This window comes from Oncorhynchus nerka, linkage group LG1 (assembly GCF_034236695.1).
Source record: "Oncorhynchus nerka isolate Pitt River linkage group LG1, Oner_Uvic_2.0, whole genome shotgun sequence".
Lineage (NCBI taxonomy): Eukaryota > Metazoa > Chordata > Actinopteri > Salmoniformes > Salmonidae > Oncorhynchus > Oncorhynchus nerka.
The window spans coordinates 52,048,167-52,062,519 of NC_088396.1; the positions used below are offsets into that span (position 1 = coordinate 52,048,167).

The 14,353-nt window shown below is 44.2% G+C and overlaps 1 protein-coding gene across 1 annotated transcript in view; it reads left to right on the forward strand.

The window, feature by feature from the left end:
* The window catches only part of LOC115120142 (integrin alpha-V-like), a 106,810-nt gene that overhangs the window by 70,203 nt on the left and 22,254 nt on the right, over positions 1–14,353 (forward strand). Inside the window, 7 exon segments of the mRNA XM_065019604.1 lie at positions 3,677–3,831; positions 8,057–8,194; positions 9,706–9,773; positions 10,031–10,053; positions 10,594–10,718; positions 12,463–12,559; positions 13,168–13,243. Of these exon segments, the coding sequence (XP_064875676.1) occupies positions 3,677–3,831; positions 8,057–8,194; positions 9,706–9,773; positions 10,031–10,053; positions 10,594–10,718; positions 12,463–12,559; positions 13,168–13,243 (682 nt within the window).

Sequence of the window (14,353 nt, forward strand, 5' to 3'; positions counted from 1 at the left end):
TTAGGCTAGCAGTACAGCCTGTTAGATCATAGCTTCAGGCTAGCCCTGAGGCCTGTTAGATCATAGCTTCAGGCTAGCAGTTCAGCCTGTTAGATCATAGCTTCAGGCTAGCCCTGAGGCCTGTTAGATCATAGCTTCAGGCTAGCAGTGCAGCCTGTTAGATCATAGCTTCAGGCTAGCAGTGCAGCCTGTTAGATCATAGCTTCAGGCTAGCAGTGAAGCCTGTTAGATCATAGCTTCAGGCTAGCAGTTCAGCCTGTTAGATCATAGCTTCAGGCTAGCAGTGCAGCCTGTTAGATCATAACTTTAGGCTAGCAGTACAGCCTGTTAGATCATAGCTTCAGGCTAGCCCTGAGGCCTGTTAGATCATAGCTTCAGGCTAGCAGTTCAGCCTGTTAGATCATAGCTTCAGGCTAGCCCTGAGGCCTGTTAGATCAAAGCTTCAGGCTAGCCCTGAGGCCTGTTAGATCAAAGCTTCAGGCTAGCAGTTCAGCCTGTTAGATCATAGCTTCAGGCTAGCAGTGCAGCCTGTTAGATCATAACTTCAGGCTAGCAGTACAGCCTGTTAGATCATAGCTTCAGGCTAGCCCTGCAGCCTGTTAGATCATAGCTTCAGGCTAGCCCTGAGGCCTGTTAGATCAAAGCTTCAGGCTAGCAGTTCAGCCTGTTAGATCATAGCTACAGGCTAGCCCTGCAGCCTGTTAGATCATAGCTTCAGGCTAGCAGTGCGGCCTGTTATATCATAGCTTCAGGCTAGTAGTGCGGCCTGTTAGTTCATAGCTTCAGGCTAGCAGTGCGGCCTGTTAGGTCATAGCTTCAGGCTAGCAGTGCGGCCTGTTAGGTCATAGCTTCAGGCTAACAGTGCGGCCTGTTAGGTCATAGCTTCAGGCTAGCCCTGAGGCCTGTTAGGTCATAGCTTCAGGCTAGCCCTGAGGCCTGTTAGGTCACCACCTCTTTAAGGAATACCTAGGATAGGATAAAGTAATCCCTCTCACCCCCCCCCCCTTAAAAGATTTAGATGCACTACTGTTCCACTGGATGTCATAAGGTGAATGCACCAATTTGTAAGTCGCTCTGGATAAGAGCGTCTGCTAAATGACTTAAATGTAAATGTAATAGCTTCAGGCTAGCAGTACAGCCTGTTAGATCATAGCTTCAGGCTAGCCCTGAGGCCTGTTAGATCATAGCTTCAGGCTAGCAGTTCAGCCTGTTAGATCATAGCTTCAGGCTAGCAGTACAGCCTGTTAGATCATAGCTTCAGGCTAGCCCTGAGGCCTGTTAGATCATAGCTTCAGGCTAGCAGTTCAGCCTGTTAGATCATAGCTTCAGGCTAGCCCTGAGGCCTGTTAGATCAAAGCTTCAGGCTAGCCCTGAGGCCTGTTAGATCAAAGCTTCAGGCTAGCAGTTCAGCCTGTTAGATCATAGCTTCAGGCTAGCAGTGCAGCCTGTTAGATCATAACTTCAGGCTAGCAGTACAGCCTGTTAGATCATAGCTACAGGCTAACCCTGCAGCCTGTTAGATCATAGCTTCAGGCTAGCCCTGAGGCCTGTTAGATCAAAGCTTCAGGCTAGCAGTTCAGCCTGTTAGATCATAGCTACAGGCTAGCCCTGCAGCCTGTTAGATCATAGCTTCAGGCTAGCAGTGCGGCCTGTTATATCATAGCTTCAGGCTAGTAGTGCGGCCTGTTAGTTCATAGCTTCAGGCTAGCAGTGCGGCCTGTTAGGTCATAGCTTCAGGCTAGCAGTGCGGCCTGTTAGGTCATAGCTTCAGGCTAACAGTGCGGCCTGTTAGGTCATAGCTTCAGGCTAGCCCTGAGGCCTGTTAGGTCACCACCTCTTTAAGGAATACCTAGGATAGGATAAAGTAATCCCTCTCACCCCCCCTTAAAAGATTTAGATGCACTACTGTTCCACTGGATGTCATAAGGTGAATGCACCAATTTGTAAGTCGCTCTGGATAAGAGCGTCTGCTAAATGACTTAAATGTAAATGTAATAGCTTCAGGCTAGCAGTGCAGCCTGTTAGGTCATAGCTTCAGGCTAACAGTGCGGCCTGTTAGGTCATAGCTTCAGGCTAGCCCTGAGACCTGTTAGGTCATAGCTTCAGGCTAGCAGTGCAGCCTGTTAGATCATAGCTTCAGGCTAGCCATGAGGACTGTTAGGTCATAGCTTCAGGCTAGCAGTGCAGCCTGTTAGGTCATAGCTTCAGGCTAGCCCTGCAGCCTGTTAGATCATAGCTTCAGGCTAGCCCTGAGGCCTGTTAGATCATAGCTTCAGGCTAGCAGTGCGGCCTGTTAGGTCATAGCTTCAGGCTAGCAGTGCAGCCTGTTAGGTCATAGCTTCAGGCTAGCCCTGAGGCCTGTTAGGTCATAGCTTCAGGCTAGCAGTGCAGCCTGTTAGATCATAGCTTCAGGCTAGCCCTGCAGCCTGTTAGATCATAGCTTCAGGCTAGCCCTGAGGCCTGTTAGATCATAGCTTCAGGCTAGCAGTGCGGCCTGTTAGGTCATAGCTTCAGGCTAGCAGTGCAGCCTGTTAGGTCATAGCTTCAGGCTAGCCCTGAGGCCTGTTAGGTCATAGCTTCAGGCTAGCAGTGCAGCCTGTTAGATCATAGCTTCAGGCTAGCCCTGCAGCCTGTTAGGTCATAGCTTCAGGCTAGCCCTGAGGCCTTTTAGGTCATAGCTTCAGGCTAGCCCTGAGGCCTGTTAGGTCATAGCTTCAGGCTAGCCCTGCAGCCTGTTAGGTCATAGCTTCAGGCTAGCCCTGAGGCCTGTTAGGTCATAGCTTCAGGCTAACCCTGAGGCCTGTTAGATCATAGCTTCAGGCTAGCCCTGAGGCCTTTTAGGTCATAGCTTCAGGCTAGCCCTGAGGCCTGTTAGATCATAGCTTCAGGCTAGCCCTGAGGCCTGTTAGATCATAGCTTCAGGCTATCCCTGCAGCCTGTTAGATCATAGCTTCAGGCTAGCCCTGAGGCCTGTTAGGTCGTAGTTTCAGGCTAGCAGTGCGGCCTGTTAGGTCATAGCTACAGGCTAGCAGTGCGGCCTGTTAGGTCATAGCTTCAGGCTAGCAGTGCAGCCTGTTAGATCATAGCTTCAGGCTAGCAGTGCAGCCTGTTAGATCATAGCTTCAGGCTAGCAGTGCGGCCTGTTAGAGACTCCGGGGAAGTGGATAAAGGATCTCATTGCCAACATCCCAAAGTATCCCTTTAGCCGAAAGCTACCCTGATTATCTGCATTGATCCTTTTTGCACAAACGTTTTCGACTCATCACATACGCTACTGCTAGTGTTTATTATCTATCCTGTTTCCTAGTCACTTTATTCCTAGTTATATGTGCATATCTACCATAATTACCTCATACTCCAGCACATCGAACTGGCACTGGTACCCCATGTATATAGCCAAGTTATCGTTACTCATTGTGTATTTAATATTACTTGTGTTATTACTTTTCTATTATTTTTCTATTTTAAGTAAGCCATTTCACTGTTAGTCTCCAGCTGTTGATACGAAGCATGTGACAAATCAAATTTGATTTGATTTGTCTTTTCGGAAACTAATATTTTCCCCTGAAAGCATTGCTTGTATCACACTAGTGCCATGAGTGTAAAACTAGCTTTCAGCGACTGTTTTAGTCACTAACCAGGCCTCCTGTTTACTGTCTGTCTGTGTACTTGTCAGAGTTCCAGGTTCACCTTGTCCTGGATAGACTCAAACACAAGGGGGCGACAAAGAGAGTTCTGTTCCTCCACAGCAAAACGTCCCAGTACACGAAAAACATGACGGTCAGCAACGGCCAAGGACCAGCCTGCGAGGAGCAAGAAGCCTTCCTCATAGTGAGTCACTGTTGTTTAAGTACTGCTCGAGGCCCCTGGTGTCAAACTCATTCCACGGAGGGCCCAGTGTCTACGGGTTTTCGCTCCTCCCTTGTCCTTGATTGAATTAAAGTCACTGATTAGTAAGGAATTTCCCCTCACCTGGTTGTCTAGGTCTTAATTGAAAGGAAAAACCAAAAACCAGCAGACACTAGGCACCCCATGGAATGAGATTGACACCTCTGCTGTGTAGGTCTTCCTTATAGTGAGTGATGCTGAGCAATACACTTGTTTTATTGTCCTGTGTGCATGGAATGTGTTGAGCACTCTGATACCCTTTACACAGTGCTGAGCTGAGCCACGGTGAGCTGTACTATGTTGGCCTGGCGTAGCCCGTAGTTCCTCTTAACCACACTGGACAATGTGAAAGAAAACATCGGTGACAGGACAGTAGGGTTCTGGTCGGCATGACTCCTACGTTTACAACTTCACTGCTTTGCTTAACGGTTTACTAAACACTTACTAGGGATGTTCTTGCGTAATCGAGTTTTCAAACTGTAACCAGAGATATTCTAAGCTATTTGTTGGAATGTGCTTCGTGGTTGGCCAATCTGTGGCTGCCCAGTTTTATTTGGTTTGTTAATGCTTTCTTAAAGACGATGCTAATTTGCTTTGACTCTCGTGTTCCATTTGTACATGTGCATTTGCGGGGCACAACCAAAAATAAACCAAGGCTAGCATCACACAGTTCTTATCCTTAAATTTCCTTCCCCTCCCTCCATGTCCATGTCGTGTTCCTATCGCTCCCTTTAAACACGCATGTGCACACACAAGCTCCCGTAGGCCTACAGAATTAAATGCCTATAAAAACATTTCTACCTGATGTTATACTCAAGCTACATTCCTTCTGACAGTTTTATCACAATTTGTAAATAGATTGGTGGGTCAGACCCACCTTTGCCTCCAGAACAGACTGAATTCTTCAGGGAATGGATTCTACAAGTTGTCGAATACATTTGTTGCTCAATTGGTATCAAGGGACCTAAGGTGTGCCAGGAACATATTCCTCACACCATTACACCAGCCGGTACCGTTGACACCAGACAGGATGGGTCCATGGACTCACGCTGCTTACGCCAAATCATGACTCTGCCATCAGCATTGACGCAACAGGAAGTGGGGTTCGTCGGACCAGGTGATGTTTTTCCACTCCTCAGTTGTCCAGTGTTGGTGATGCCCACTGGAGCCCCTTCTTCTTCTTCTTCTTCTTCTTCTTGTTTTTAGCTGATAGGAACCCGGTGTGGTCGTCTGCTGCAGTATTCCCTCCGTGACGAGAACAGTTGTGTGGTCTGAGATGCCGATCTGCACACCACTGTTGTACTGCGCTGTCATTGGCTGTTTTTGTCCACACCACTGTTGTACTGCGCTGTCATTGGCTGTTTTTGTCCACACCACTGTTGTACTGCGTTGTCATTGGCCTGTTTGTGGCCCCCCCTGTTAGCTTGAACCATTCTTGCCATTCTCCTTTGACCTCTCTCATCAACATGCTGTTTTTGTCCACAGCACTGTTGTACTGCGCTGTCATTGGCTGTTTGTGGCCCCCCCTGTTGGCTTGAACCATTCTTGCCATTCTCCTTTGACCTCTCTCATCAACATACTGTTTTTGTCCACAGCACTGTTGTACTGCGCTGTCATTGGCCTGTTTGTGGCCCCCCCTGTTGGCTTGAACCATTCTTGCCATTCTCCTTTGACCTCTCTCATCAACATGCTGTTTTTGTCCACAGCACTGTTGTACTGCGCTGTCATTGGCCTGTTTGTGGCCCCCCCTGTTGGCTTGAACCAGCACTGCAGCTGACTGGATCATTTTTGTTTGTCGTATTGTTCTCTGTAATAACACTAGCCGCTGTCACTCAAGAGGGTGGCCATTTCTGAGACACTGGATTGGACATGACTGACACTGACGATTATACCACGCTTAACGCTGCTAAGGTCACTTGATTTGCCCATTCTAACGTTCAATCAAACAGCAACTGAATGTCCGTCTGCCTGGTTTATATAGCAAGTCACGTGACTCACTGTCTGTCAGAACAGAATTTTGGAAAATTCCAAAGAACAGGCAGAATAAACTAAATTGAACATCTGTGTGTGTGTGTGTATATATATATATATATATATATATATATATATATTTTTTTAAATATATAATATATATATATATTATATATATTTAAAAAAATATATATATATATTATATATTTAAAAAAATATATATATATATATATTATATATTTAAAAAATATATATATATATAAGATTTTGGTTTGTTACCCTGAATAAATTGTCTTTCAACTCGCCAAATTGAGATCCGTTTAAAATGATCACTCTGGGAATAACTGTTCCAGATCCGAGATGGAAAAAATATTGTTCTATTTTATTTTGTTATAAAATATGTGTGTCTTGACTGATAAGGGCTCAGGAAATAAGAGCGTCTTGTCTGCTAAATGAACAAAACAAGGCTATGCCATTGCACAGCCGTAGGCTTCTACAAGCTCCACTGCTGAAGTTACTGCCTTTGTAGAAGATTGTGTTCCACGATATAATATAACCAGTTGATATTAGTGTGTTCCATGATATAATATAACCAGTTGATATTAGTGTGTTCCACGATATAATATAACCAGTTGATATTAGTGTGTTCCATGATATAATATAACCAGTTGATATTAGTGTGTTCCATGATATAATATGACCAGTTGATATTAGTGTGTTCCATGATATAATATAACCAGTTGATATTAGTGTGTTCCATGATATAATATAACCAGTTGATATTAGTGTGTTCCACGATATAATATAACCAGTTGATATTAGTGTGTTCCATGATATAATATAACCAGTTGATATTAGTGTGTTCCACGATATAATATAACCAGTTGATATTAGTGTGTTCCATGATATAATATGACCAGTTGATATTAGTGTGTTCCATGATATAATATAACCAGTTGATATTAGTGTGTTCCATGATATAATATAACCAGTTGATATTAGTGTGTTCCATGATATAATATAACCAGTTGATATTAGTGTGTTCCATGATATAATATGACCAGTTGATATTAGTGTGTTCCATGATATAATATGACCAGTTGATATTAGTGTGTTCCATGATATATATATGATATTAGTGTGTTCCATGATATAATATAACCAGTTGATATTAGTGTGTTCCATGATATAATATGACCAGTTGATATTAGTGTGTTCCATGATATAATATGACCAGTTGATATTAGTGTGTTCCATGATATAATATAACCAGTTGATATTAGTGTGTTCCATGATATAATATATCCAGTTGATATTAGTGTGTTCCATGATATAATATAACCAGTTGATATTAGTGTGTTCCATGATATAATATAACCAGTTGATATTAGTGTGTTCCATGATATAATATAACCAGTTGATATTAGTGTGTTCCATGATATAATATAACCAGTTGATATTAGTGTGTTCCATGATATAATATAACCAGTTGATATTAGTGTGTTATGATATAATAACCAGTTGATATTAGTGTGTTCCATGATATAATATGACCAGTTGATATTAGTGTGTTCCATGATATAATATAACCAGTTGATATTAGTGTGTTTGATAATTAGTTGATATTGTGTTCCATGATATAATATATCCCGTTGATATTAGTGTGTTCCATGATATAATATAACCAGTTGATATTAGTGTGTTCCATGATATAATATAACCAGTTGATATTAGTGTGTTCCATGATATAATATAACCAGTTGATATTAGTGTGTTCCATGATATAATATAACCAGTTGATATTAGTGTGTTCCATGACATAATATAACCAGTTGATATTAGTGGGTTCCATGATATAATATAACCAGTTGATATTAGTGGGTTCCATGATATAATATAACCAGTTGATATTAGTGTGTTCCATGATATAATATAACCAGTTGATATTAGTGTGTTCCATGATATAATATAACCATATATAATGATATAATATAACCAGTTGATATTAGTGTGTTCCATGATATAATATAACCAGTTGATATTAGTGTGTTCCATGATATAATATAACCATATATAATGATATAATATAACCAGTTGATATTAGTGTGTTCCATGATATAATATAACCAGTTGATATTAGTGTGTTCCATGATATAATATAACCATATATAATGATATAATATAACTTGCTCTGCAGGATGACTCTGAGTTCCGGGATAAGATCACTCCCATCTCTGTGTTCATGGAGTTTAGTCTGGACTACCAGCAGGCAGCAGATAAGACCGGCCTACTGCCTATCCTGGAGCAGACTACCCCCACCAACATCTCCAAACAGGTACACATATGTCTTTAACTAAGGATACATCCCAAATGGCACCCTATTCTCTATATAGTGCACAGGGTTCTGGTCAAAACTAGTGTGCCATATAGGCAGTATGGAGCCATTTGGGAAGAACAGTAACACATGGTGAGAGGTGGGTCACATGGTGAGTAGGAGAGGTGGGTCACATGGTGAGTAGGAGAGGTGGGTCACATGGTGAGTAGGAGAGTTGGGTCACATGGTGAGTAGGAGAGGTGGGTCACATGGTGAGTAGGAGAGGTGGGTCACATGGTGAGTAGGAGAGATGGGTCACATGGTGAGTAGGAGAGGTGGGTCACATGGTGAGTAGGAGAGGTGGGTCACATGGTGAGTAGGAGAGGTGGGACACATGGTGAGTAGGAGAGGTGGGTCACATGGTGAGTAGGAGAGGTGGGTCACATGGTGAGTAGGAGAGGTGGGTCACATGGTGAGAGTAGAAGAGATGGGTCACATGGTGAGTAGAAGAGGTGGGTTACATGGTGAGTAGGAGAGATGGGTCACATGGTCACATGGTTAGTAGGAGAGGTGGGTCACATGGTGAGTAGAAGAGATGGGTCACATGGTGAGTAGGAGAGGTGTGGGTCACATGGTGAGTAGGAGAGGTGTGGGTCACATGGTGAGTAGGAGAGGTGGGTCACATGGTGAGTAGGAGAGATGGGTCACATGGTGAGTAGGAGAGGTGGGTCACATGGTGAGAGTAGAAGAGATGGGTCACATGGTGAGTAGGAGAGGTGGGTCACATGGTGAGTAGGAGAGATGGGTCACATGGTCACATGGTTAGTAGGAGAGGTGGGTCACATGGTGAGTAGAAGAGATGGGTCACATGGTGAGTAGGAGAGGTGTGGGTCACATGGTGAGTAGGAGAGGTGTGGGTCACATGGTGAGTAGGAGAGGTGTGGGTCACATGGTGAGTAGGAGAGGTGGGTCACATGGTGAGTAGGAGAGATGGGTCACATGGTGAGTAGGAGAGGTGGGTCACATGGTGAGAGTAGAAGAGATGGGTCACATGGTGAGTAGGAGAGGTGGGTCACATGGTGAGTAGGAGAGGTGGGTCACATGGTGAGTAGGAGAGATGGGTCACATGGTGAGTAGGAGAGGTGGGTCACATGGTGAGTAGGAGAGGTGTGGGTCACATGGTGAGTAGGAGAGGTGGGTCACATGGTGAGTAGGAGAGATGGGTCACATGGTGAGTAGGAGAGGTGGGTCACATGGTGAGTAGGAGAGGTGGGTCACCATGTAGGAGAGGTGGGTCACATGGTGAGTAGGAGAGGTGGGTCACATGGTGAGTAGGAGAGGTGGGTCACATGGTGAGTAGGAGAGATGGGTCACATGGTGAGTAGGAGAGGTGGGTCACATGGTGAGTAGGAGAGGTGTGGGTCACATGGTGAGTAGGAGAGGTGGGTCACATGGTGAGTAGGAGAGGTGGGTCACATGGTGAGTAGGAGAGGTGGGTTAACAAACTGTCTGCTTGTGACAATGTTTTTCAGGCCCATGTCCTACTGGACTGTGGAGATGACAACATCTGTAAGCCAGACCTCAAGCTGTCTGTAGTGAGGTGAGTGGTCCGTTGTTATGTTACCTCCTCTTCCAGGATCTCATGCCACATTCATTCATTCCTATAACAGCTAGCCAAGTCAAGCTGTTTTGGTGGTCTGGTTACACATCCACCCTAGTTGTTGAAACCATGTTGGAAAGGACAGTGATGTAGAATATCTCAGCCAGCACAGTAAGGTTCTGGTTGACCATCTGTTGTGAATCGGGCATCAGTGAGATGGTCTTAACTTTTCCATTAGTTTCTATTTCTACTACCAGTGACCAGAAGGAGATTGAGTAAGGTTTCAAAATCCCAGAAATCTTCCCAGGGTTTTCTGAAATCCTAATTGCAGGATTCCCATAATCAGGCGAGCATAACCAGGGAGGCAATCCTCCAAGCAGGATTTCTGACAAACCTCTGAATTTTGGCAAAATTATGGAAACTTCCCCATAGTCTAACTCTGTTAATCTGATCTCTGACCTCCCCACTGACCAGAAGCAGGTCATTCTGTTAATCTGATCTCTGACCTCCCCACTGACCAGCAGCAGGTCATTCTGTTAATCTGATCTCTGACCTCCCCACTGACCAGAAGCAGGTCATTCTGTTAATCTGATCTCTGACCTCCCCACTGACCAGCAGCAGGTCATTCTGTTAATCTGATCTCTGACCTCCCCACTGACCAGAAGCAGGTCATTCTGTTAATCTGATCTCTGACCTCCCCACTGACCAGAAGCAGGTCATTCTGTTAATCTGATCCCTTGACCTCCCCACTGACCAGAAGCAGGTCATTCTGTTAATGATCTCTCCTCCCCAGTGACCAGAAGCAGAGGTAACATAAAAGGAGATGATAACCCCTTGACCCTGGAGGTGACAGCGGAGAACAGAGGAGAGGGGGCGTACGAGGCAGAGCTACATGTCTTCCTTCCTCCCCAGGCTGACTTCACTGGGGTCGTACGCAACAGTGAGGTAAAATAAAATGGAGGCCAGATGTAACAGGTGAAGTCAGATGCTGAATACAGAAATGAAGAAATGCTGAATACAACAGGTGTAGTAGACCTCACAGTGAAATGTTGAATATAACAGGTGTAGTAGACCTTACAGTGAAATGCTGAATACAACAGGTGTAGTAGACCTTACAGTGAAATGCTGAATACAACAGGTGTAGTAGACCTTACAGTGAAATGCTGAATACAACAGGTGTAGTAGACCTTACAGTGAAATGCTGAATACAACAGGTGTAGTAGACCTTACAGTGAAATGCTGAATACAACAGGTGTAGTAGACCTCACAGTGAAATGCTGAATACAACAGGTGTAGTAGACCTTACAGTGAAATGCTGAATACAACAGGTATAGTAGACCTTACAGTGAAATGCTGAATACAACAGGTGTAGTAGACCTTACAGTGAAATGTTGAATATAACAGGTGTAGTAGACCTTACAGTGAAATGCTGAATACAACAGGTGTAGTAGACCTCACAGTGAAATGCTGAATACAACAGGTGTAGTAGACCTCACAGTGAAATGCTGAATACAACAGGTGTAGTAGACCTCACAGTGAAATGTTGAATACAACAGGTGTAGTAGACCTTACAGTGAAATGATGAATACAACAGGTGTAGTAGACCTCACAGTGCAATGCTGAATACAACAGGTGTAGTAGACCTTACAGTGAAATGATGAATACAACAGGTGTAGTAGACCTTACAGTGAAATGCTGAATACAACAGGTGTAGTAGACCTCACAGTGAAATGTTGAATATAACAGGTGTAGTAGACCTCACAGTGTAATGCTGAATACAACAGGTGTAGTAGACCTCACAGTGAAATGTTGAATACAACAGGTGTAGTAGACCTTACAGTGAAATGATGAATACAACAGGTGTAGTAGACCTCACAGTGAAATGCTGAATATAACAGGTGTAGGAGACCTTACAGTGAAATGCTGAATATAACAGGTGTAGTAGACCTTACAGTGAAATGCTGAATACAACAGGTGTAGTAGACCTCACAGTGAAATGTTGAATATAACAGGTGTAGTAGACCTTACAGTGAAATGCTGAATACAACAGGTGTAGTAGACCTCACAGTGAAATGCTGAATACAACAGGTGTAGTAGACCTCACAGTGTAATGCTGAATACAACAGGTGTAGTAGACCTTACAGTGAAATACTGAAAACAACAGGTGTTGTAGACCTTATAGTGAAATGCTGAATACAACAGGTGTAGTAGACCTTACAGTGAAATGCTGAATACAACAGGTGTAGTAGACCTCACAGTGAAATGCTGAATACAACAGGTGTAGTAGACCTTACAGTGAAATGATGAATACAACAGGTGTAGTAGACCTCACAGTGAAATGCTGAATACAACAGGTGTAGTAGACCTTACAGTGAAATGCTGAATATAACAGGTGTTGTAGACCTTACAGTGAAATGCTGAATACAACAGGTGTTGTAGACCTTACAGTGAAATGCTTAATTGCAAGCCTTTAACCAACAATGCAGTTTTAAGAAAAATAAAGGTGAAGTAAAAATAAAAAATTAAAGTAATTAAACATCAGCATTAAAATAACGATAGAGAGGCTATATAACCGGGGCCACAGGTTAGTCGAGGTAATTGAGGTAATATGTACATGTAGGTATAGTTAAAGTGACTAGCTATCAACATTAACATAGTATCATGCATTTTGTCGGTTTCTCCCTTGCAGACTCTGTCAAGATTGTCCTGTGCATACAAGACAGAGAACCAGACCAGGGTGGTGGTGTGTGACCTGGGGAACCCCATGAAAGGAGGAATTAAGGTGAGTGGATGGAGCATGCAGATTGGTTTCCATCCCGTTGACCTGAATGGGGGGGGGGTGTCTGTTCTAGGGATTCTATTTCTATGTTGGTGTTGACTAGACACCTCGTCAGTGCCATTTCACCAGTTCAAAGTCCTGGTACATGTACTTGGTGAATAAAGATGATTCTGATTCTGATCAGAGGGTGCGTTTACACAGGCTGCCCAAATCTGATTCATTTATTGGCAATTTATTTATTTTTAAATCAGATCTGATTGGTAAAACATTTTTGGAAAACATTTCAGTATTGTGCTGCCTGTATAAACACAGTACGAGACTTAAAATCAGAATGGTGATGATCCTGATGCTGTGGTGCGATGTCGTCTTCAGGTGCTGGCTCAGAGCAGGACTCCGAAGTTTGACCTGCAGTGTTCTGGTGTTCAGTGCTCAGCTCAGAGCAGACACGTTTGGTTTGACCTGCACGTTTGACACGTTTGAAGTTTGACCTGCAGATACAGAGGTAATGAGCTGGTGTTCAGTGTGTTCATCAGTTTGACCTCTCAGAGGTAATGAGCTGGTGTTCAGTGTTCATCAGCTCTCAGAGTTTGTGAAGTTTGACCTGCAGATACAGAGGTAATGAGCTGGTGTTCAGTGTTCATCAGCTCTCAGAGCAGGACACGTTTGTGAAGTTTGACCTGCAGATACAGAGGTAATGAGCTGGTGTTCAGTGTTCATCAGCTCTCAGAGCAGGACACGTTTGTGAAGTTTGACCTGCAGATACAGAGGTAATGAGCTGGTGTTCAGTGTTCATCAGCTCTCAGAGCAGGACACGTTTGTGAAGTTTGACCTGCAGATACAGAGGTAATGAGCTGGTGTTCAGTGTTCATCAGCTCAGAGCAGGAGCGTTTGTGAAGTTTGTGTACAGAGGTAATGAGCTGGTGTTCAGTGTTCATCACGTTTGTCGTTAATGAGCTGGTGTTCAGTGACCTGCAGAGTTTGACCTGCAGATACAGAGGTAATGAGCTGGTGTTCAGTGTTCATCAGCTCTCAGAGCAGGACACGTTTGTCAAGTTTGACCTGCAGATACAGAGGTAATGAGCTGGTGTTCAGTGTTCATCAGCTCTCAGAGCAGGACACGTTTGTGAAGTTTGACCTGCAGATACAGAGGTAATGAGCTGGTGTTCAGTGTTCATCAGCTCTCAGACGTGTGTTTTGTCTTGTGTTTTGTCGTCCTGTATAGTGTAAATATAGTTTTCCTCGTTTTTTTCTGTATATATTTCGTACATATTTTAATCTCACTTTCCAACTACAGGCTGAATATACTCTCCTGCAACCCGCATCCCCCAATGTGGTACGGATCTGCTTTTTCTATACTTTATAATCGGAACCCTCATCAGAAGCTAGCCGCTAACTAGCTACTAGCTAGCCACTGCTAGCGGTCTTCAACGCTAACTAGGACACCAGCGCGACATCTACCCAATGCATATCAGACTGCTTTTTCTCTACCACATCTCCGGATTCCTACCGCAAGCTCTGAACCTTTATACCGGATCATCGTAAATAGCTAGCTGCAATCCGAGTGGCTACTCCTGGCTAATGTCTCTGTCCCAGAGCAAGCACCAGTTAGCCTGGAGCTAGCCTCGAGCTAAGCCCATCTCCCGACTCGCTGAAGAGGTCCAAAAATACCTAATTTGCCAATTGGCCTGGACCCTCTACTGACCCTCTACTGCCGACACGGAGCCCCGCCGATCCATCACGACTGGTCCGCCGACATAATCGTCCGAGGGGGTTTCAACAGGCTTTTCCGCTGCGACATCGC